Source organism: Xenopus tropicalis, chromosome 8, assembly GCF_000004195.4.
Source record: "Xenopus tropicalis strain Nigerian chromosome 8, UCB_Xtro_10.0, whole genome shotgun sequence".
In the NCBI taxonomy this organism is placed as follows: Eukaryota; Metazoa; Chordata; class Amphibia; order Anura; family Pipidae; genus Xenopus; species Xenopus tropicalis.
Genome location: NC_030684.2, coordinates 143304042 through 143329181, shown reverse-complemented (window position 1 = coordinate 143329181; position 25140 = coordinate 143304042). Strand labels below are relative to the sequence as shown.

The 25140-nt window shown below is 46.7% G+C and overlaps 1 protein-coding gene and 1 long non-coding RNA gene across 2 annotated transcripts; one reads left to right on the top strand and one right to left on the bottom strand.

Annotated features, from left to right (window-relative positions):
• Positions 1 to 24870, bottom strand: LOC100491349. Its single transcript, XM_031891009.1, has 6 exons — positions 24278 to 24870; positions 22889 to 23452; positions 12818 to 13093; positions 8499 to 8771; positions 2363 to 2902; positions 1 to 532 (listed from the first exon to the last, which is right to left on the bottom strand). The coding sequence occupies exons 1-6, from the start codon at positions 24834 to 24836 to the stop codon at positions 135 to 137; spliced, it is 2610 nt and encodes an 869-aa protein (XP_031746869.1). The 5' UTR covers positions 24837 to 24870; the 3' UTR covers positions 1 to 134.
• LOC116406626 lies at positions 4117 to 11101 on the top strand. The gene is made up of 2 exons (XR_004219714.1): positions 4117 to 4326; positions 10832 to 11101. It is a non-coding gene; the product is annotated as an uncharacterized LOC116406626 (long non-coding RNA).
• Positions 24871 to 25140: the final 270 nt, after the last annotated feature.

Sequence of the window (25140 nt, the reverse complement as noted above, 5' to 3'; positions counted from 1 at the left end):
AATATCCTTATCATTTACAGTAGGGGGTACATTATCCCACAGAACCCCTCAGTGACTGCTAATATCCTTATAATCAAATGCCCCACTCATCATTATCTGTATATCTGGAGCCAGGATGCCAAAACGCTTCCTAGTTACTCCTGCTCCTCAGGGAACATTTCCACCCTGTGGCCCCGGTGCCCCCCAGCCAGGCAGCAGGACACACAGACAGGGGCCCCATCCTCAGTGCAGCGATATCTCAGCAGCTCCCCATGTGCGGAGCAGTTTCTGTGCCCAAAGGAAGCGGGGGGTTCAGCAGGGTCCGGCTGCTCAGGGGGAGTCGGAAGTAACTGCACTATGTGACACAGTGTCAGGTTCTTGCTCAGTTCCATCTCTCTCGTGCTCTCGCCACATTCGGGGCAGGACAGACTGGCCCCCTTCTGCCCCCGCTCTCCCCCTGTTCCCCCAATACAGCGCAGGCAGTAGTTATGGCCACAGGGCAGGGTTACAGGGTCGGTATAGACCTTACGGCAGATGGAGCAGCTCAGTTTGGCTGAAAAACAAAGAGACAGTCGTGTTACATCCCCTCATACTCACACGTCTCGCTGTGTGTCAGTGAGTAACATTACAGTTGAATATAGCAGTTCCATGCGCAGCGCAGTAGCACCAATGCAGTTACCCACAATAGCCAATTAGGTGTTAGGTTTTATATCTGTGACTGCAGCAGGCTGATGGGAGCTAAATGCTGATTGGCTGCATTGAGAGGAATGGACTGGGACACCAAATCTGTTATAAACTACAGTGTAGTAAAATACCCCAATGGCAATTCCCAGTGCCCCGGATCATTGGTTGAATGTCCCACTTCTTCCAGTTGCTTTTCTTTAGTTATTGACTTGTTTCACCAGAAGAGCCCAAGGCTTCAGGTTATAAGCGAATGTAAAATAGTCCCCACTAATAACTGTCTGTGCAGATACTGTTCATGTGGCTGCAGGGAGAGAGGGGCAAGCCCAAAGTGAGTAGTAAGTGGGCTCTTTCCCAGGGTTACACCTCTGTGCAGCACAAGGGGAGGAACAGACACATTACTACAGAGGGAGCAGGCCCTGCAGTTGCAGGAGGCCCAATTGATGAGCAGTGTCAATATATGTTGGTAGAATGGGGCAACTTACTAGTATTTAGGGCCCTAAATTGGGAAATGGAATGCAGCTCCCATTTGTACTCAGTACCAGGTGGTTTGTAACATTTTGGGCTCTCACTGACTCACTCTCTATACTTTGTTTTTGTTAAGACAGTCTAAGCTTTTTAAATCTAAAGTGATCATCTAAACCTAAGTTTTTTGTATTTCCACTTCTTTAATAAGATTTTTTTTTTATGATAGAGGGGTGTATACCAGAAAAAGTATTTTATTCATGGAAATCCAACTGATCTGGAAAGTCCTATGTCTGTCGGATGTGCCAATACCAGCTATGTAAAGCTTTATTGAGACTTCTGACTTCCAGAGCACTAATTGGCATTTTATAGGTTCCATAGCCAAACAATCCTAGGTCCTACCGCAGGAAACAATATGTTTTTGGAAAGTACACATTCTGCTGAATCCAAAATGGGTAAATATGTCTTTCTACTTCTCATTAACAAACTTTAAAGCTTTTTAAACTTAGCAGTTTTTATAAAAATGTACCTCAAAAATGACACTTCAGCTACTGAAAAATCAACACATTTACTGCATTTAATGTGGGGGTAAAGCCACATACAATACATTTACCCCCAACACCATATATTTTTGTAAAGTACAAATTTGGGTGAATACAAAATGGGTAATAATGTCTTTCTGCTCCAAACTACTGAGTCTCAAAGCTTTCCTAAGGTGACCAGTTTTGATGAAATACCTGAAAATCACCTCTGAGCTTCCACTTTGGGGTAATTGGCTGATTATAGGTTCTACCTCGGCTGCTGTCTGTGTTGTTTCTCCCATAATCCCCTTCATCTTCTCCCCAAATCCCCCTGTCAATCCCAGAATCTGCTGATTATAAACCCACACTGAGGTACTGCTGTAGAACTGGGGGGCAAAACCCTAAATGTTCCAGCTAAAGCTGGGGCAGCTCCTGCCATAAACCTATTATAAGTGTACAGATATGGGAACATGGGTCCCCCCTATAAATGGCGCCCCTGTATTTAGGGGAAGGATGTACCAGCTGTCAGGATGACAGGGTTAGAAGTCAGTGTATGAGCTTGTGCCCCCACCGCTGTATGATGGGGATCCCTTATGGAACCATGTGTAAGGGCTTTTGGCCAATGAGCTACTGTGGGTATGGCTGGGGGGTATTTAGGAACTGTCAGTCATGTCACACACACACACATAAAGGCAGTTTTGTTTGTATTTATTTACCTTGACTATTTATTTTCTCTGAAGCCTCATTCAGCAGTTCCACCCTGTGGCCCCGGTGCCCCCCAGCCAGGCAGCAGGACACACAGACATGGGCCCCATCCTCAGTGCAGCGATATCTCAGCAGCTCCTGGTGGGCGGAGCATCTTCTGGCGGGGTCAGTTAATACATGTTCTGCTGATTGGCTGTGCTCTGTCACATGACGCTCACACAGAGAGGCGGCACAGTGCAGGCAGGATTTAGTTGCTGGTACGGCTGAGGGTTCTGCTGAGTGGCTACAGTAAGTGCAGACAACCATACGGAAAGTGTTCCTCAGAGTGACCTTCTGCGCAATGTTCCCCAGATTGGTGTTCCTGAGCAGTTCCGGGTGTATCCAGTATCTCTCTTCGCATTCAGGGCAGGAAGGACTCTCATTCTTTTTCCTCTGCTCTCCCCATGTTCTCACAATACAGCGCAGGCAGTAGTTATGGCTACACGGCAGGGTTACTGGGTCGGTGTAGATCAGCTGGCACAGGGGGCAGGTCACATGTGAAACCCGCTTCACTGAGAGGAGAAAAAACAAAAAGTCAATTCCTCATCTGAATCCCTCTGTGATTATTGTACCCCATAAAGGGCAGAATAACTCTATATACCCCTGTATCAGTGCAGCTTCCTACTCCCAGCACCTGTCAGTGAGTGTATGGGCTCTGTACATTATAGTGCCATTTATACCCCAGCGCATATCAGTGAGTGTATAGGCTCTGTACATTATAGTGCCATTTATACCCCAGCGCATATCAGTGAGTGTATAGGCTCTGTACATTATAGTGCCATTTATACCCCAGCGCATATCAGTGAGTGTATAGGCTCTGTACATTATAGTGCCATTTATACCCCAGCGCATATCAGTGAGTGTATGGGCTCTGTACATTATAGTGCCATTTATACCCCAGCGCATATCAGTGAGTGTATAGGCTCTGTACATTATAGTGCCATTTATACCCCAGCGCATATCAGTGAGTGTATAGGCTCTGTACATTATAGTGCCATTTATACCCCAGCGCATATCAGTGAGTGTATAGGCTCTGTACATTATAGTGCCATTTATACCCCAGCGCATATCAGTGAGTGTATAGGCTCTGTACATTATAGTGCCATTTATACCCCAGCGCATATCAGTGAGTGTATGGGCTCTGTACATTATAGTGCCATTTATACCCCAGCGTATATCAGTGAGTGTATAGGCTCTGTACATTATAGTGCCATTTATACCCCAGCGCATATCAGTGAGTGTATAGGCTCTGTACATTATAGTGCCATTTATACCCCAGCGCATATCAGTGAGTGTATGGGCTCTGTACATTATAGTGCCATTTATACCCCAGCGCATATCAGTGAGTGTATGGGCTCTGTACATTATAGTGCCATTTATACCCCAGCGCATATCAGTGAGTGTATGGGCTCTGTACATTATAGTGCCATTTATACCCCAGCGCATATCAGTGAGTGTATAGGCTCTGTACATTATAGTGCCATTTATACAGAGACACAGACAGTGTTGCACTTAATTGTATTATTATTATATTCCATATAGTTGAACTCTTATCTGACAGGTAAATTGGCCTTACAGGGCCCCTTATGGCAGCTCCTGTAGAGAGAGAAGTTTATCTAAATGGAATAAAGGGAAACTCTGTCCAAAAACTATTTTTTCTCATTGAAATTTAATTTTAAACAACTTTTATATATCTTTTCATTCCTCATTCTCACTGGGTTTCATTCACACTCATCCCTGCTCTGGCCAGTCCTACACTCACTCTATTTTTCATTCACTCACACTGTGAGACTGTGCCATGCTGAGAGGTAGGAATGAACAATACAGTTACTCTGTTTCCTGTAGGTAATTATATATTGTCCGCTCTATTTTTCAGGTGAAAAGAGTTAGCCAGCTAGTCGTTGGGACACAGGGATCTCCTGCTGTACATTGCCATGTAAGTGTGCAGTGGCCCCCAAGAGTGCTTCTGGTGGACTTGGTTCAATTGGACCCCCCCTTTCCTTTTAGGGAACTGTTATTAATGAATTTCTTAGGACATTGGATCAACGCTTATGGATTTACTATTTGGCTTGTATGTTTTATTCACTTTGCACTTGTTTTTGATCATCTTATGTATTATTGTTTCGCTAAATCTATGTACCATGTGGTATTATCTGTGCTTAATCGCTGCACTATCACTGGTGAACAACCCCTTTAGCCTTTGTGCAACAGGAGTGGGGGGTATTTAAAGATTCAAAGAGGCTGTTCATTGGTTGCATTCTATTTGGGGGGTTTGCTTGTCCTTTAAAGTGAGGAGACTTTAAATCCTATATATATGTAACCCTTTCTTGGCACTGATATCCGGGGCCACACTGGGGCGCAAACAGGAAAAATCCCAAGCCTCCGCTAAGTAGGAGATTTGCGGGGTTTGGAAAGTTTATGTGCCCCCACCCAGGGCTAAACCATGTATTAGAGGGCAACAACTCCCTGGGAACTGCAACAGCAGTGATTAATATACCAAATGCAATGGAAATAAACCACACAATTGATAGATATGAAATAAATTGTAATATATATGCAAGATGCAATGAAATGAAAACAGTGAATAACAGTTTCGACATAACACATATAATATTTGACACTATTCCCCTTTGTGTAAGATATGTCCCCTGTCACTTTAAGAACCTTGAGTGTGCACACTATGGGTCTGTGCAGGTTAACTCCTTGTATGAAGGTAGGGGTAGCAGAGTGATGTGTTGCAACACCAGATTGTAGCACCCCGGGGTGTGTAACTGTAAAACCTCACCAACTCCTGATGGCAGTAAAAGGGAAATAGACCCTGTGGGGCAGATACAGGGGGGCAGTCTGGCAGCTTTAACCCTCACTGAGCTTGAGATGCTGGGCTAGAGAAGGGCTTCTTGGGATCCTGATGGAGATTCACTGCAGGTGTCACGGAGGCTGATGGGTAATCCCACATCCAGATCCAGTGTACACACTAGCAACTCACTACAGGGCTGAAGTCCTAACTCCCCTACAGGGATTACTCCCCTAACAATAGCTCAGGCCTGCTGCACTAATCCCATTCACTAAATGGCTGAATGGGAAGGGTTAACTAACTCCCTATGCTCTGATTATGGGGTTCCCTATATGGAATAGATTGTTCTACAGGTGGAACCCTAGCTCCCTACTTGTACAGATCACAGGAAAGATGGGGGAATCTCAGGCAGCTCCCAGTATTACTGTGCAGAGTCCCTGCTTTCCTTCTCCTCTCTTCCTGAATCAGATCTGCCTCACTTTCATAGCTTTTTGGCTCCAATCCTCTTTCAGCAGGGTCACAAGGTCAGAAGCCAATCCCTCCTGCTGATTGGGCCAGGCTGTGACTGGGAACTGTCCCTTTGCAGTACAGTCAGCAGCCATGTTTTTGGTTGCCCCAGATTTAAAGTCACAGGGTTTGTGTGTTCAGGGAAAGTGTAAATTAGCCCTTCCCTATATATATATATATAACAGTGTTTGTAATGAGCTTCCAGAGAACATGGTTTGTCCCAAGGCACTTGGGGTGACTTTAACCCCTTCCAGATCTGGAACTTTTTTGTCGGTGAAGTTTAGTACTGAATCTTTACAGCTTTGCAGTTCTGCCCCAGCAGCCCCTGGGCCTGGCTTGGAGGGAGGGAGTAAGGGGGGAACTGCGAGAGAGGCTACTTTTTTAAACTATAATTTTAGGGTTGGGGCCCAAAAAGCACTGCCCTGCCTGGGGCCCCATTACCTAATAAACTGGCTCTGTGTGATATTGGTATCTAGATGACTTTTTGATTAATTTTTTTGCCAGGCAGGGATTCACGGCAAATTTGCACATTTTTTTTTTTTACCTAAGCTGATCAGAAAACCCTGCGCTACACTGATGAGCCCCAAGAAGGGTGAAGCCGGTCTGTAGTTGGGAATCTGATCAGCTATTATCCTGGCTTTTGCTTTAAACCCAGTGGGTGAGCTTTAGCATACCTCCCAACATTTGAAAAATGAAAAGAGGGACAAAAAGATTTGATTTTTTTTGACCACGCCCATTTTTGTGGCCATGCCCCAATTACCACACCCCTTTTTTAAAAAAAAAACAACTCTTTTTATATAGATGAAATGGCGCAAATGTGCTATACCCTCATACTGTACTGCCTAAGGAAAACAATATAGCAACTCCTACATATAAATACAAATATAGAGAGAAGGCAGTCAGTTATAAGTGAGTTATAACTATGTACCAGTTTTGCCCCCCCCATACACAGTAGCCCCCATACACAGTAGCCCCCATACACAGGTGCTCCCCCATACACAGTAGCCCCCCCATACACAGTAGCCCCCCCATACACAGTAGCCCCCCCCACACAGTGTCCCCCATACACATTAGCCCCCCCATACAGAGTAGCCCCCCATACACAGTAGCCCCCATACACATTAGCCCCCCATACACAGTAGCCCCCCCCACACAGTGTCCCCCCCAATACACAGAGCCTCCATACATGATGATGATGATGCTGCGGGATGCGCTGGCTGTAGTCAGGCGTTACTCCTCTTCTTCAGCGTCTCCTCTCTATATGCGGCTCCTTGTTCGGCGGAGCCAGGCCCTTTTATAAGGTTGCGCCCGTGGGTGGGTGTGACGTCAATACGCACAGGCACAACCTTATTAAAGGGCCTGGCTCCGCCGAACAAGGAGCTGCATATAGAGAGGAGACGCTGAAGAAGAGGAGTAACGCCTGACTACAGCCAGCGCATCCCGCTGTCCGGGACAGCGGGATGCGCTACCAAAACCGGGACTGTCCCGCGGAAAGCGGCACAGTTGGGCGGTATGGCTTTAGCCTATAGGATAAGCCCATGTAAATGGGATTTTTTTTAGGAGTTTGGAATTCATTCCCAGAATTCCTTTTGTATTTTTCTATAGAAACTGTAACTGACTGTACATCCAATGTTTCCCACTGTAAATGCCTGAAATATCAATGGGCAGTTCTGGGGCTTTTCCCCCACCTTTGCTATTATGTGTAGGCAGGGGGCAGGAATACAGGGGCAGATAGAAGAGCCCCCGCTGATTTGGGTATTGAACCTGGGCCTCATGAATAATAGCACTGGTGTTGGAACCTTTCTTTCTAAATATTATTACTGGGTTATGTGCAACACATTCTCATGATTTATACTCTCTGCTGAAACTGCACCCCCTAGTGACACAACTGCCCCCTAGTTACCCAAAAGCACCCCTTAGTTACCCAACAGTGTCCCCTACTGATACAACTGCACCCCCTAGTGACACAACTGCCCCCTAGTTACCCAACAGTGCCCCCTACTGATACAACAGCACCCCCTAATTACCCAACAACACCCCCTACTGATACAACAGCACCCCCTAGTAACACAACTGCCCCCAATCTACCCAACAGCACCCCTTAGTGATACAACAGCACCCACTAGTGACAGAACTGCCTCCTAGTGATCCAACAGCACCCCTTAGTGACATAACTGCCCCCTAGTTACGCAACAGCACTTCCTAGTGATACAACAGCACCCCCTAGTTACACAACTGCCCCCTAGTTACCCAACAGCATCCCCTAGTGACACAACTGCCCCCTACTTACCCAACAATGCCCCCTAGTTACACAATTATAGAAGCTGTGAGTGACTTTCTGGACCTTTTTGCCAATGAATGAATTACCTACAATCCTGCCATTCCCGTGCTTTTGTATACAGGATTAGTCTAGAGAAACAGCTTCCCTGCCAACCCCTCTACCCACCTGCCACTATATGCCATTTACATTCCCCCCATGAGTAAGATGTGTGCACATACACAGTGAGTATTCAGTGGGAGGTGTGTTCAAAAATAAGCCCCACCCACCCACCAAATAGGCCCCACCCCCAGATAACTGCATTACAAAGTTGGCATCTTCAAAATAGGTTGTTTTTAGTTGATAACTTTGCCCCCCACTTTAGGCACCCGTGCCAGGCAGCAGGACCCACAGGCCCCATCCTCAGTGTAGTGATATCTCAGCGGCTCCCTGTGGGTACAGAGCAGTGTCTGTGCCCAAATAATACAGTTGGCACAGTTAATACATGTTGTGCTGCCCGGCTGGGTGCCCTCATGTGTGTAGCACTTACCTGCAGGTACAGGGGGGGCCCTGGGCTTTGTGTAAAGGTGGAAAGGTTCTACTATGTTACACAGAGTCTCATTCTTCCTCGGTTTAGGCCGTATCTTATATTCCCATCCGCATACAGGGCAGGAAGGTGTCCCCCACGTCACCATATTCTCTCCCCCTGTTCCCCCAATACAGCGCAGGCAGTAGTTATGGCCGCGCAGCAGGGTTACAGAGGGGTAGATCTCCCGGCACAGGGAGCAGGTCAGTTTGTCTGTCAGATCTGAGTTGTGCATCACTAAGAGGAAAGATAAAAAAAAGTGAAAATGAATTTCTCCCCTAGAATCCTCTGTCAGTAATTTACCCCATAGGGGCAGAATGACTCTATATACCCCTGTATCAGTGCAGGTTCCTACTCATTAATCCCAGCGCATATCAGTGAGTGTATAGGCTCTGTACATTATAGTGCCATTTATACCCCAGCGCATATCAGTGAGTGTATGGGCTCTGTACATTATAGTGCCATTTATACCCCAGCGCATATCAGTGAGTGTATGGGCTCTGTACATTATAGTGCCATTTATACCCCAGTGCATATCAGTGAGTGTATAGGCTCTGTACATTATAGTGCCATTTATACCCCAGCGCATATCAGTGAGTGTATGGGCTCTGTACATTATAGTGCCATTTATACCCCAGCGCATATCAGTGAGTGTATGGGCTCTGTACATTATAGTGCCATTTATACCCCAGTGCATATCAGTGAGTGTATAGGCTCTGTACATTATAGTGCCATTTATACCCCAGCGCATATCAGTGAGTGTATGGGCTCTGTACATTATAGTGCCATTTATACCCCAGCGCATATCAGTGAGTGTATAGGCTCTGTACATTATAGTGCCATTTATACCCCAGCGCATATCAGTGAGTGTATAGGCTCTGTACATTATAGTGCCATTTATACCCCAGCGCATATCAGTGAGTGTATGGGCTCTGTACATTATAGTGCCATTTATACCCCAGCGCATATCAGTGAGTGTATAGGCTCTGTACATTATAGTGCCATTTATACCCCAGCGCATATCAGTGAGTGTATAGGCTCTGTACATTATAGTGCCATTCATACAGAGACACAGACAGTGTTGCACTTAATTGTATTATTATTATATTCCATATAGTTGAACTCTTATCTGACAGGTAAATTGGCCTTACAGGGCCCCTTATGGCAGCTCCTGCAGAGAGAGAAGTTTATCTAAATGGAATAAAGGGGAACTCTGTCCAAAAACTAATTTTTCACATTGAAATCTACACTCACTCTTTTGTCATTCACTCACACTCACCCTGATGTAACCAGCCCTATACTCACTCTTATGTCATTTACTCACACTCATCCTGCTCTGGCCAGTCCTACACTCACTCTTATTCCATTTACTCACACTCATCCCTGCTCTGGCCAGTCCTACACTCACTCTTATTCCATTTACTCACACTCATCCTGCTCTGGCCAGTCCTATACTCACTCTTTTTTTCATTTACTCACACTCATCCCTGCTCTGGCCGGTCCTACACTCACTCTTATGTCATTCACTCACACTCACCCTGCTCTGGCCGGTCCTACACTCACTCTTATGTCATTCACTCACACTCACCCTGCTCTGGCCGGTCCTACACTCACTCTTATGTCATTTACTCACACTCACCCGGCTCTGGCCAGTCCTATACTCACTCTTATTCCATTCACTCACACTCATCCCTGCTCTGGCCAGTCCTATACTCACTCTTATTCCATTTACTCACACTCACCCTGCTCTGGCCAGTCCCTATACTCACTCTTATTCCATTTACTCACACTCACCCTGCTCTGGCCAGTCCTATACTCACTCTTATTCCATTTACTCACACTCATTCCTGCTCTGGCCAGTCCTATACTCACTCTTATTCCATTTACTCACACTCACCCTGCTCTGGCCAGTCCTACACTCACTCTATTTTTCATTCACTCACACTCATCCCTGCTCTGGCCAGTCCTACACTCACTCTTTTTTTCATTCACTCACACTCACCCTGCTCTGGCCAGTCCTACACTCACTCTATTTTTCATTCACTCACACTCACCCTGCTCTGGCCAGTCCTACACTCACTCTTATGTCATTTACTCACACTCACCCTGCTCTGGCCAGTCCTACACTCACTCTTTTTTTCATTCACTCACACTCACCCTGCTCTGGCCAGTCCTACACTCACTCTATTTTTCATTCACTCACACTGTGAGACTGTGCCATGCTGAGAGGTAGGAATGAACAATACAGTTACTCTGTTTCCTGTAGGTAATTATATATTGTCCGCTCTATTTTTCAGGTGAAAAGAGTTAGCCAGCCAGTCGTTGGGACACAGGGATCTCCTGCTGTACATTGCCATGTAAGTGTGCAGTGGCCCCCAAGAGTGCTTCTGGTGGACTTGGTTCAATTGGACCCCCCCTTTCCTTTTAGGGAACTGTTATTAATGAATTTCTTAGGACATTGGATCAACGCTTATGGATTTACTATTTGGCTTGTATGTTTTATTCACTTTGCACTTGTTTTTGATCATCTTATGTATTATTGTTTTGATAAATCTATGTACCATGTGGTATTATCTGTGCTTAATCGCTGCACTATCACTGGTGAACAACCCCTTTAGCCTTTGTGCAACAGGAGTGGGGGGTATTTAAAGAGTTTAAAGAGGCTGTTCATTGGTTACATTCTATGTGGGGGGTTTACTTGTCCTTTAAAGTGAGGAGACCTTAAATCCTATATATAATATATATATATATATATATATAACACTTCCAGAGAACATGGTTTGTCCCAAGGCACTTGGGGTGACTTTAACCCCTTCCAGAACTGGAACTTTTTTGTCGGTGAAGTTTAGTACTGAATCTTTACAGCTTTGCTGTTCTGCCCCAGCAGCCCCTGGGCCTGGCTTGGAGGGAGGGAGTAAGGGGGGTTGGCAAGGGGGCTACTTTTTTAAATTATAATTGTAGGTTGGGGCCCAAAAAGCACTGCCCTGCCTGGGGCCCCATTACCTAATAATCTGGCTCTGCGTGTGATATTGGTATCTAGATGACCTTTTGATGATTTTTTTTGCCAGGCAGGGATTCGCGGCAAATTTCCGCGTTTTTTTGTTTTTTTACCTAAGCTGATCAGAAAACCCTGCGCTACACTGATGAGCCTCCATAAGGGTGAAGCCGGTCTGTAGTTGGGAATCTGATCAGCTATTATCCCGGCATTTGCTTTAAACCCAGTGGGGGAGCTTTAGCCTATAGGATAAGCCCATGTAAATGGGATTTTTGTTTAGGAGTTTGGAATTCATTCCCAGAATTCCTTTTGTTTTTTTTCTATAGAAACTGTAACTGACTGTACATCCAATGTTTCCCACTGTAAATGCCTGAAATATCAATGGGCAGTTCTGGGGCTTTTCCCCCATCTTTGCTATTATGTGTAGGCAGGGGCAGGAATACAGGGGCAGTTAGAAGAGCCCCCGCTGATATGGGTATTGAACCTGGGCCTCATGAATAATAGCACTGGGGTTGGAACCTTTCTTTCTAAATATTATTACTGGGTTATGTGCAACACATTCTCATGATTTATACTCTCTGCTGAAACTGTGCCCCCTACTGATACAACAGCACCCCCCAGTGACACAGCACCTCCTAGTGACACAACTGCCCCCTAGTTACCCACACTGCCCCCTACTGATACAACAGCACCCCTAGTGACACAACTGCCCCCTAGTTACCCAACTGCTCCCTACTGATACAACAGCACCCCTATTGACACAACTGCCCCACAGTTACCCAACAATGCCCCCTAGTTACACAATTATAGAAGCTGTGAGTGACTTTCTGGACCTTTTTGCCAATGAATGAATTTCCTACAATCCTGCCATTCCCTTGCCCCTGTATACAGGATTAGTCTAGAGAAACAGCTTCCCTGCCAACCCCCCCACACACCTGCCACTATATGCCATTTACATCCCCCCATGAGTAAGATGTGTGCACATACACAGTGAGTATTCAGTGGGAGGTGTGTTCCCAATAAGCCCCACCCACCCACCAAATAGGCCCCACCCCCAGATAACTGCATTACAAAGTTGGCATCTCTAAAATAGGTTGTTTTTAGTTGATAACTTTGCCCCCCCCAGCCAGGCAGCAGGACCCACAGACACGGGCCCCATCCTCAGTGCAGAGATATCTCAGCAGCTCCCTGTGGGTACAGAGCAGTGTCTGTGCCCAAATAATACAGTTGGCACAGTTAATACATGTTGTGCTGCCCGGCTGGGTGCCCTCATGTGTGTAGCACTTACCTGCAGGTACAGGGGGGGCCCTGGGCTTTGTGTAAAGCAGGAAACACTCAGCTATGTTACACAGAGTCTCATTCTTCCTCAGTTCAGGCCGTATCTTATATCTCCATCTGCATTCAGGGCAGGAAGGTGTCCCCCACGTCACCATATTCTCTCCCCCTGTTCCCCCAATACAGCGCAGGCAGTAGTTATGGCCACAGGGCAGGGTTACAGGGTCGGTGTAGATCTCCCGGCACAGGGGGCAGGTCAGTTTGTCTCTCAGATCTGAGTGGTGCATCTCTGAGAGGAGAGAAAAAAATGGAAATGAATTCCTACCCTAGAATCCTCTGTCAGTAATTTACCCCATAGGGGCAGAGTGACTCTATATACCCCTGTATGAGTGCAGGTTCCTACTCATGAATCCCAGCGCATATCAGTGAGTGTATGGGCTCTGTACATTATAGTGCCATTTATACCCCAGCGCATATCAGTGAGTGTATGGGCTCTGTACATTATAGTGCCATTTATACCCCAGCGCATATCAGTGAGTGTATGGGCTCTGTACATTATAGTGCCATTTATACCCCAGCGCATATCAGTGAGTGTATGGGCTCTGTACATTATAGTGCCATTTATACCCAGCGCATATCAGTGAGTTATGGGCTCTGTACATTAGTGCCATTTACCCAGCGCATATCAGTGAGTGTATGGGCTCTGTACATTATACCGTAAGTTGCCAATTTATACCCCAGCGCATATCAGTGAGTGTATGGGCTCTGTACATTATAGTGCCATTTATACCCCAGCGCAATATCAGTGAGTGTATGGGCTCTGTACATTATAGTGCCATTTATACCCCAGCGCATATCAGTGAGTGTATAGGCTCTGTACATTATAGTGCCATTTATACCCCAGCGCATATCAGTGAGTGTATGGGCTCTGTACATTATAGTGCCATTTATACCCCAGCGCATATCAGTGAGTGTATAGGCTCTGTACATTATAGTGCCATTTATACCCAGCGCATATCAGTGAGTGTATGGGCTCTGTACATTATAGTGCCATTTATATCCCAGCGCATATCAGTGAGTGTATGGGCTCTGTACATTATAGTGCCATTTATACCCCAGCGCATATCAGTGAGTGTATAGGCTCTGTACATTATAGTGCCATTTATACCCCAGCGCATATCAGTGAGTGTATAGGCTCTGTACATTATAGTGCCATTTATACCCCAGCGCATATCAGTGAGTGTATAGGCTCTGTACATTATAGTGCCATTTATACCCCAGCGCATATCAGTGAGTGTATAGGCTCTGTACATTATAGTGCCATTTATACCCCAGCGCATATCAGTGAGTGTATAGGCTCTGTACATTATAGTGCCATTTATACCCCAGCGCATATCAGTGAGTGTATAGGCTCTGTACATTATAGTGCCATTTATACCCCAGCGCATATCAGTGAGTGTATAGGCTCTGTACATTATAGTGCCATTTATACCCCAGCGCATATCAGTGAGTGTATAGGCTCTGTACATTATAGTGCCATTTATACAGAGACACAGACAGTGTTGCACTTATTTGTATTATTATATTCCATATAGTTGAACTCTTACCTGCAAGGTAAATTGGCCTTACAGGGCCCCTTATGGCAGCTCCTGCTACGAGAGAAGTTTATCTCACACTCATCCCTGCTCTGGCCAGTCCTATACTCACTCTTATTCCATTTACTCACACTCACCCTGCTCTGGCCAGTCCTATACTCACTCTTATTCCATTTACTCACACTCACCCTGCTCTGGCCAGTCCTATACTCACTCTTATTCCATTTACTCACACTCACCCTGCTCTGGCCAGTCCTATACTCACTCTTATTCCATTTACTCACACTCACCCTGCTCTGGCCAGTCCTATACTCACTCTTATTCCATTTACTCACACTCACCCTGCTCTGGCCAGTCCTACACTCACTCTTTTTTTCATTTACTCACACTCATCCTGCTCTGGCCAGTCCTATACTCACTCTTTTTTTCATTTACTCACACTCATCCCTGCTCTGGCCGGTCCTACACTCACTCTTTTTTTCATTTACTCACACTCATCCCTGCTCTGGCCAGTCCTACACTCACTCTTATGTCATTCACTCATACTCATCCCTGCTCTGGCCAGTCCTACACTCACTCTTATTCCATTTACTCACACTCATCCCTGCTCTGGCCAGTCCTACACTCACTCTTATTCCATTTACTCACACTCATCCCTGCTCTGGCCAGTCCTACACTCACTCTTATTCCATTTACTCACACTCATCCCTGCTCTGGCCAGTCCTACACTCACTCTTATTCCATTTACTCACACTCATCCCTGCTCTGGCCAGTCCTATACTCACTCTTTTTTTCATTTACTCACACTCATCCCTGCTCTGGCCGGTCCTACACTCACTCTTATGTCATTCACTCACACTCATCCCTGCTCTGGCCAGTCCTATACTCACTCTTATGTCATTTACTCACACTCATCCTGCTCTGGCTGGTCCTATACTCACTCTTATTTCATTCACTCACACTCATCCCTGATGTAACCAGCCCTATACTCACTTCTTATTTCTTAAATTGCCCCCTAGTAACCCAACAGCTGTGAGTGACTTTCTGGACTTTTTTGCCAATTAATGATTGGCTGTAAGGACTTTCTTACAATCCTGGCAATCCTCAGTGTAGTGATATCTCAGCAGCTCCCTGTGTGTACAGAGCAGTGTCTGTGCCCAAATAATACAGTTGGCACAGTTAATACATGTTGTGCTGCCCGGCTGGGTGCCCTCATGTGTGTAGCACTTACCTGCAGGTACAGGGGGGGCCCTGGGCTTTGTGTAAAGGTGGAAAGGTTCTACTATGTTACACAGAGTCACATTCATCCTCAGTTCTGGCTCTTTCCCATATCTCTGTTTGCATTCAGGGCAGTAAGGATCTTCTCCCCTCTCCCCCTGCTTTCCCCCTTTTCCCCCAATACAGACCCGACAGTAGTTATGGCCACAGGGCAGGGTTACAGGGTCGGTGTAGATCTCCCGGCACAGGGAGCAGGTCAGTTTGAGTCTCAGGTCCAAACTGAGCATCACTGAGAGGAGAGAAAACAAAACTGGAAATTATTTCTGTACCTGAACCCTCTGTATGTAATGTACCCCATAGGGGCAGACTGACTCTATATACCCCTGTATCAGTGCAGGTTCCTACTCATGAATTCCAGCGCATATCAGTGAGTGTATGGGCTCTGTACATTATAGTGCCATTTATACCCCAGCGCATATCAGTGAGTGTATAGGCTCTGTACATTATAGTGCCATTTATACCCCAGCGCATATCAGTGAGTGTATAGGCTCTGTACATTATAGTGCCATTTATACCCCAGCGCATATCAGTGAGTGTATGGGCTCTGTACATTATAGTGCCATTTATACCCCAGCGCATATCAGTGAGTGTATAGGCTCTGTACATTATAGTGCCATTTATACCCCAGCACATATCAGTGAGTGTATGGGCTCTGTACATTATAGTGCCATTTATACCCCAGCGCATATCAGTGAGTGTATAGGCTCTGTACATTATAGTGCCATTTATACCCCAGCGCATATCAGTGAGTGTATAGGCTCTGTACATTATAGTGCCATTTATACCCCAGCACATATCAGTGAGTGTATAGGCTCTGTACATTATAGTGCCATTTATACCCCAGCGCATATCAGTGAGTGTATGGGCTCTGTACATTATAGTGCCATTTATACCCCAGCGCATATCAGTGAGTGTATGGGCTCTGTACATTATAGTGCCATTTATACCCCAGCGCATATCAGTGAGTGTATGGGCTCTGTACATTATAGTGCCATTTATACCCCAGCGCATATCAGTGAGTGTATAGGCTCTGTACATTATAGTGCCATTTATATCCCAGCGCATATCAGTGAGTGTATGAGCTCTGTACATTATAGTGCCATTTATACCCCAGCGCATATCAGTGAGTGTATGGGCTCTGTACATTATAGTGCCATTTATACCCCAGCGCATATCAGTGAGTGTATAGGCTCTGTACATTATAGTGCCATTTATACCCCAGCGCATATCAGTGAGTGTATGGGCTCTGTACATTATAGTGCCATTTATACCCCAGCGCATATCAGTGAGTGTATAGGCTCTGTACATTATAGTGCCATTTATACCACAGCACATAATAGTGAGCAGTAAATTGATAGTGAGAATTCTTGATACCATTCCATCCTGAACCTCTGGTTTGATACCATTGGGTTTAGCGGCTTTAAGTTTAGGACCGGCCTGAAGGTACCCTCTTTCTTCCGTACTAAGAAAAGATTGGAGTAAAACCCCTTGTATTTTTAAGTATATTAATAGTAAAAAGATGCAGGTTGAGGGTGTGGCCCCATTGAGTTATAATAACAATATGGTTACAGCGGATACAGAAAAGGCAGATGTGCTTAACCAGTTCTTTTCTTCTGTGTATACAGTAGGGGGAGCCAGTGGGCCAAGTCCCACCCAATAGCTGCACTGTTGCCTCAGCTCCAACTACACAGTGGTTGGCACAGGATATGGTGCTTAAAGGGTTACACACCATAAATGTAAACAAGGCACCTGGGCCAGATGGAATACACCCTCGGGTACTGAGAGAGCTAGGGGCAGAATTGCAGTGGCCCTTGTTTCTGATATTCTCAGACTCGCTTTCATCAGGTATGGTACCTAGGGATTGGGGGAAGGTGAATGTCATTCCTATATTTATACAGGGAGTAAGAGCTCAGCCTGGCAATTATAGGCCTGTAAGTCTGACATCCGTGGTGGGCAAGTTATTTGAAGACTTGTTAAAGGATCACATACAAAATTATGTAGTGGAGAATGGCATTATGGGTAGGAATCAGCATGGCTTTATGAAGGACAGGTCATGTCAGACCAATTTAATTGCTTTTTATGATGAGGTAAGAAGCTGGACAGTGGGGGGGAGGGCAGTAGATATAATCTATTTGGATTTTGCCAAAGCATTTGATACCGTTCCCCACAAAGTGAAGTCGTTTGCACATGGATAGAAAACTGGCTACAGGATCGGGTACAGAGGGGGGTTGTTAATGGTACATTCTCTACTTGGAATAAGGTTCTCAGTGGGGTCCCTCAGGGTTCTGTATATTGGGGCCACTTTTGTTTAATTTGTTCATAAATGACTTAGGGGAGGGTATTATGGGTAATGTATCAGTGTTTGCAGATGGCACAAAACTCTGCAGACCAGTCAATTCTATCCAGGATGTGACATCCCTGCAGCAGGATCTTGGCCAACTGGCAATCTGGGCGGCTAAGTGGCAGATGAGATTTAATGTGGATAAATGTAAGGTCATGCACCTGGGATGTAAAAATATGCAAGCCCCGTATAACCTTAATGGGACTGCACTAGGCAAATCCATAATGGAGAAGGAGCTTGGAGTCCTTGTAGATAATAAACTTGGCTGTAGCAAGCAATGCCAGGCAGCAGCTGCAAGGGCAAACAGGGTATTGAGCTGTATTAAAAGGGGTATAGATTCACGGGAGGAGGGGGTTATTCTTCCCCTTTACAGAGCGCTGGTAAGGCCCCATCTAGAATATGCTGTTCAGTTTTGGTCTCCAGTGCTCAAACGGGACATTACTGAGTTAGAGAGGGTCCAGAGAAGGGCAACTAAGCTGGTAAAGGGTATGGGAAGTCTCAGTTATGGGGAAAGACTGGCCCAGTTGGGATTGGTTACACTGGGGAAGGGGCAGTTAAGGGGGGGGGGTCACTGTATATAAATATATAAGGGGGGGCAGTAATGAAATAGAGAAAGTACAGGGAAGAGCGACTAAGCTGATAAAGGGAATGGGCTCAGTTATGGGGAAAGGCTGGCCCAGTTGGGATTGGTTACACTGGGGGGGGGGGGGGGGGGGCGCTTAAGAGGTGACATGATAACTATATATAAATATATAAAGGGATCATATAATAACCTTTCTAATGTTTTATTTACCAGTAGGGCCTTCCAATGGACATGAGGGTGTAGGGAGTGTGTGGGGGGGTCATGCATTTATATTATATCTGGTAATACATAGAACGTCGGTTGCAAATGTAATACAAGGTGTATGCTATACAACTGTGCAAACAGTTGTGTCATTGTTTTATAAATAGCTTACAACTTACATTGCCGGGGGGGCGGTTACATGCAATTTGTTTGTGCATAAACAACAGTGTAAAACATCAAAGCCACCTTTTCACAGGAAAAAGGTGGATAAGAGAGCCAGGATGTTTGGACTTAGCAGACTGCTTCTACTTTTAATTGTACCTATACTTCCAACAGAGGGCACCCACTCCGTTTAGAAGAAGGGAGATTCCATTTAAACATTCGGAAAGGATTTGTTACAGTGAGAGCTGTGAAGTTCTGGAATTCCCTCCCCGAATCAGTCGTGCTGGCTGATACATTATATAACTTTATATAGGGGCTGGATGGATTCTTAGCAAGTGAGGGAATACAGGGGTAGGGGGGATAGCTCTCAGTACAAGTGAGAGAATACAGGGGTAGGGGGGATAGCTCTCAGTACAAGTGAGGGAATACAGGGGTAGGGGGGATAGCTCTCAGTACAAGTGAGGGAATACAGGGGTAGGGGGGATAGCTCTCAGTACAAGTGAGGGAATACAGGGGTAGGGGAGATAGCTCTCAGTACAAGTGAGGGAATACAGGGGTAGGGGAGATAGCTCTCAGTACAAGTGAGGGAATACAGGGGTATGGGAGAATAGCTCTCAGTACAAGTGAGGGAATACAGGGGTAGGGGGGATAGCTCTCAGTACAAGTGAGGGAATACAGGGGTAGGGGGGATAGCTCTCAGTACAAGTGAGGGAATACAGGGGTAGGGGGGATAGCTCTCAGTACAAGTGAGGGAATACAGGGGTAGGGGGGATAGCTCTCAGTACAAGTGAGGGAATACAGGGGTAGGGGGGATAGCTCTCAGTACAAGTGAGGGAATACAGGGGTATGGGAGATAGCTCTCAGTACAAGTGAGGGAATACAGGGGTAGGGGGATAGCTCTCAGTACAAGTGAGGGAATACAGGGTAGGGGGGATAGCTCTCAGTACAAGTGAGGGAATACAGGGGTAGGGGAGATAGCTCTCAGTACAAGTGAGGGAATACAGGGGTAGGGGGGATAGCTCTCAGTACAAGTGAGGGAATACAGGGGTAGGGGGGATAGCTCTCAGTACAAGTGAGGGAATACAGGGGTAGGGGGGATAGCTCTCAGTACAAGTGAGGGAATACAGGGGTAGGGGAGATAGCTCTCAGTACAAGTGAGGGAATACAGGGTAGGGGAGATAGCTCTCAGTACAAGTGAGGGAATACAGGGTAGGGGGATAGCTCTCAGTACAAGTGAGGGAATACAGGGGTAGGGGGGATAGCTCTCAGGGAATACAGGGGTAGGGGGGATAGCTCTCAGTACAAGTGAGGGAATACAGGGGTAGGGGAGATAGCTCTCAGTACAAGTGAGGGAATACAGGGGTAGGGGGGATAGCTCTCAGTACAAGTGAGGGAATACAGGGGTAGGGGAGATAGCTCTCAGTACAAGTGAGGGAATACAGGGGTAGGGGAGATAGCTCTCAGTACAAGTGAGGGAATACAGGGGTAGGGGGGATAGCTCTCAGTACAAGTGAGGGAATACAGGGGTAGGGGAGATAGCTCTCAGTATAAGTGAGGGAATACAGGGTTATGGGAGATAGCTCTTAGTACTAGTTGCCCCAGGGACTGGTCCGATTGCCATCTTGGAGTCAGGAAGGAATTTTTTCCCCTCTGGGGCAAATTAGAGAGGCTTCAGAAGGGGTTTTTTGCCTTCCTCTCGATCAACTAGAAGTTAGGCAGGTTATACAGTATATAGGCATTATGGTTGAACGTGATTGACGTACGTCTTTTTTCAACCTAACTTACTATGTTACTATGTATGTAAGAGACATGAGAGACTGTTCAGTGAGAAGTCGGGTGAGAGACTTGAAATCACTGTCTGTCAAGCTGTGTGTGTGGGATCATAGCTGGTGAAAAATGGCAACATGGTTCTGAATGGTGATAAGCCAAACGGAGTGTCTGATGAATGTGAAAACGGAGACATGACTGTTATTGTGGGTAAGCCAGACAGTGTTTGAGGGGGTGAGTGGGGAAATGGTAGAACTGCCTCCTGATTCTGTGTGTGTCGGTGTGTCGGCCCCAGAACTGCTCTCCGGGGAGCTGAATTGTGTGAGAGAGGGAACTCAGTGTGCTGGGGCTGTTGGGTAACCGGGCTGGTGTACGTGTTGCGATGATTGAGTGTCAGGTATTGAGTGAAACGGGACTGAGTGTCGGGTATTGAGTGAAACGGGACCGAGTGTCGGGTATTGAGTGAAACGGGACCGAGTGTCGGGGTATTGAGTGAAACGGGACCGAGTGTCGGGTATTGAGTGAAACGGGACTGAGTTTCGGGTATTGAGTGAAACGGGACTGAGTGTTGGGTATTGAGTGAAACGGGACTGAGTGTCGGGTATTGAGTGAAACGGGACTGAGTGTCAGGTATTGAGTGAAACAGGACTGAGTGTCGGGGTATTGAGTGAAACGGGACTGAGTTTCGGGTATTGAGTGAAACGGGACTGAGTGTTGGGTATTGAGTGAAACGGGACTGAGTGTCGGGTATTGAGTGAAACGGGACTGAGTGTTGGGTATTGAGTGAAACGGGACTGAGTGTCGGGTATTGAGTGAAACGGGACTGAGTTTCGGGTATTGAGTGAAAACGGGACTGAGTGTCGGGTATTGAGTGAAACGGGACTGAGTGTCGGGTATTGAGTGAAACGGGACTGAGTGTCGGGTATTGAGTGAAACGGGACTGAGTGTTGGGTATTGAGTGAAACGGGACTGAGTGTCGGGTATTGAGTGAAACGGGACTGAGTGTCGGGTATTGAGTGAAACGGGACTGAGTGTCGGGTATTGAGTGAAACGGGACTGAGTATTGGGTATTGAGTGAAACGGGACTGAGTGTCGGGTATTGAGTGAAACGGGACTGAGTGTCGGGTATTGAGTGAAACGGGACTGAGTGTCGGGTATTGAGTGAAACGGGACTGAGTGTCGGGTATTGAGTGAAACGGGACTGAGTGTCGGGTATTGAGTGAAACGGGACTGAGTGTCGGGTATTGAGTGAAACGGGACTGAGTGTTGGGTATTGAGTGAAACGGGACTGAGTGTCGGGTATTGAGTGAAACGGGACTGAGTGTCGGGTATTGAGTGAAACGGGACTGAGTGTCGGGTATTGAGTGAAACGGGACTGAGTGTCGGGTATTGAGTGAAACGGGACTGAGTGTCGGGTATTGAGTGAAACGGGACTGAGTGTCGGGTATTGAGTGAAACGGGACTGAGTGTCGGGTATTGAGTGAAACGGGACTGAGTGTCGAGTATTTAGTGAAACGGGACTGAGTGTCGGGTATTGAGTGAAACGGGACTGAAAGAGAGCCAGATGGAGACGCTGAAGGAAAAGGTGCCTGAGTGGGACATAAAGGCACAAACTGCCTGTAAAACAGAGAGGGAGTATTTTGCTGGCAGCAAAGCCTCTGAATGTGGTATTGAAGTTAAAGGGGAAGTTAAGCCCGTGTGGCTGTGTGTGAGGGCAAACCCCTGGGTCGGAGGGAGAGGAAAGGTTTGTGAGGGCTCTGGCTCTGATGGCTGATGGGTGGTGGGATTCCCAAAATGTTTCTAACAAGTTGTCAGTGGGGAGCAGGAATCTGTATTGTGTGTGTCCGACCCCACTGGAAAGCAGGTGATGGATCCAGTGCCAGGTGAGTCTACCTTAAGGGCCAAGGGCAAGTAAACCTGACAGCCTGTGTGAGAAACTGCCATTAAATGTTGTGAGAATGACACTTGCCCCTTCTGCCCACCTGCCCCTAGTTCCGCTGCTGGATCTGCCCTGCAGGAAGCAAAATGTATGTTTGTTCAGTGTTACACACTCATTGTTATTTCATCTGTATTTGCCCCCCCCATGCTCTTCTCTTGCTCTGGTTTTATTCCCTCCCCTAAATCACACTTTGTACCCCAATGTTTGTTCCTATTTACCTTCAAGGAATCTTTCTTTTTCTTTACTCTCCTGCATTCTTTTTAGGGTTTGCACAGTTTTCTCATCCAGCTTCTCCACCCTGTGCCCCCCGTGTTCCGGGACACAATCCTCACAGATACAGGCTTCCTCCCCCCGGCAGTAATACCCCAGGGGCTTCTGGTGAGTGGAACAATCATTATCTCTGAATAAAGTGATGGAGTCTATCAGTTTGTGATCTTCTGACTGGCTGTGCTTCCACATATGTATGGCACACAGAGAGGCCTCACAGGTCAGGCAGGATTTAGCCGCGGGCACAGGGGGGGCACAGTAAGTGCAGGGGATCCAAGTAGGGAGGAAACTCTTTACTATATCACGAAGGTTCCTGTTCAGTTCCGGGCGTCTCCTATATGTCTCTCTGCATTCCGGGCAGGAACGTTCCACCTCTATCCCCTTCTGCCTGTCCCAATGTCTCTCAATACAGACCCGACAGTAGTTATGGCCACAGGGCAGGGTTACAGGGTTGGTATAGATGCCCCGGCACAGGGAGCAGGTCAGCTCAGATCTCAGCCTAGCAGCCGCCATCACTACCACAAATAGAGAGAATAAAACCAAAGTTGATTTGAGTCCCTGAGTTGCATGAGCTTTACCTTCCCCTCGTTTCTTTAGCTTCCTTACATTTCCACAGGAACCCTCATTCCCTAACTGAATGGCACGGGGATTCCCTAACCCTGCCCACGGGCTCCTGTAATCACTGCCCCAGGTACTGCCCATTAATATATTCCCTTTCCTATTGTCACAGTCTTTTTATTACAGTTCTATTCCAGACCTGAGAGAGTTAAGAGCTGCTGTCACTTATCTGCTCCTGTCTCACAAACAGCTTGAACTTGATGGACACGTATCTTTTTTTCAACTTAGGGCTCTGGCACAAAAGGGAGATTAGTCGCCCACAACAAATCTCCCTTGTTGCGGGCGACTAATCTCCCCGATATGACATCCCACCGGCGATTTACATTTTTGCCTGTGGGATGTCATATTGGGGAGATTAGTCGACTATAGCAAGAGATATATATATATATATGTATGTAATTCTGGAATGTTCTGGGCTAATTAACATGTTATTGCCATATACGGGCATGTTAGGGCGGGGCGGAGAGGGCCATACAGATACAGGGCACTAATGCTCTATAACTCACTGGGGCAGGGACTGATGGGAATGATGTATAATCTGTGTGAGACCTCAGCGCTATATGAATAAACAATAACTATGGGAAAGATTTCCTAACTTCCATGATAAGTAGAACCCCCCCCGGTGCCACAGCGCTGTGTGTGTGTAACTGCACTCCCTGCTGTACCAATAGAACTACAGTAGCCTGTCTGCAAGAATCACTTTCTCTCTGGGATTGGCTTACCTAGAATATGTTTCTCCATATTATCCTCATTCAGCAGCTCCACCCTGTGGCCCCGGTGCTCCCCAGCCAGGCAGCAGGACACACAGACAGGGGCCCCATCCTCAGTGCAGCGATATCTCAGCAGTTCCCCATGTGCGGAGCAGTTTCTGTGCCCAAAGGAAGCGGTGGGTTCAGTTAATACATGTTCTGCTGCCCGGCTATGTACCCGCACATGTCTGGCACACAGAGAGGCCTCACACAGCAGGCAGGATTTAGCCGCGGGCACAGGGGGGGCACAGTAAGTGCAGGGGATCCATATGTCGGCATGCTGTGGGTCAACAGGGAGGAATAGTTCTGCTACATTAGACAGAGTCAGATTCCTGTTCAGTTCAGGCTGTTTCCCATATCTCCGGATACATACAGGGCAGAATAGATCTTCCTCTATATTCCTCTGCCGGTCCCAATGTCTCCCAATACAGCGCAGGCAGTAGTTATGGCCACAGGGCAGGGTTACAGGGTCGGTGTAGATCTCCCGGCACACAGAGCAGCTCAGCTCCTCTCTCACTCCAGCAGCCGCCATCACTGGAATCAGGAAATGAAGCTGAGTCTCCTTTTTACCTCTCAGAGCCCCTGGGGGGGTTATATGGTGTCCCAGCCCAGTAAGTAACACCCGGCCCATGTATTTGGTTTGGGAGTTTCCCGCTGCTCATACACATCCCAGGGCTCAATAACAAAACAGACATACAGGTAATACATTTACATTTATGGTGGAGGTTCAATGATGTTTTGGGGTTGTTTTGCTGCCTCTGGCACTGGGTGAATGTGTGCAAGGCATCATGAAATCTGAGGGTTACCAAAGGATTTTGGGTCGCACTGTAGAGCCC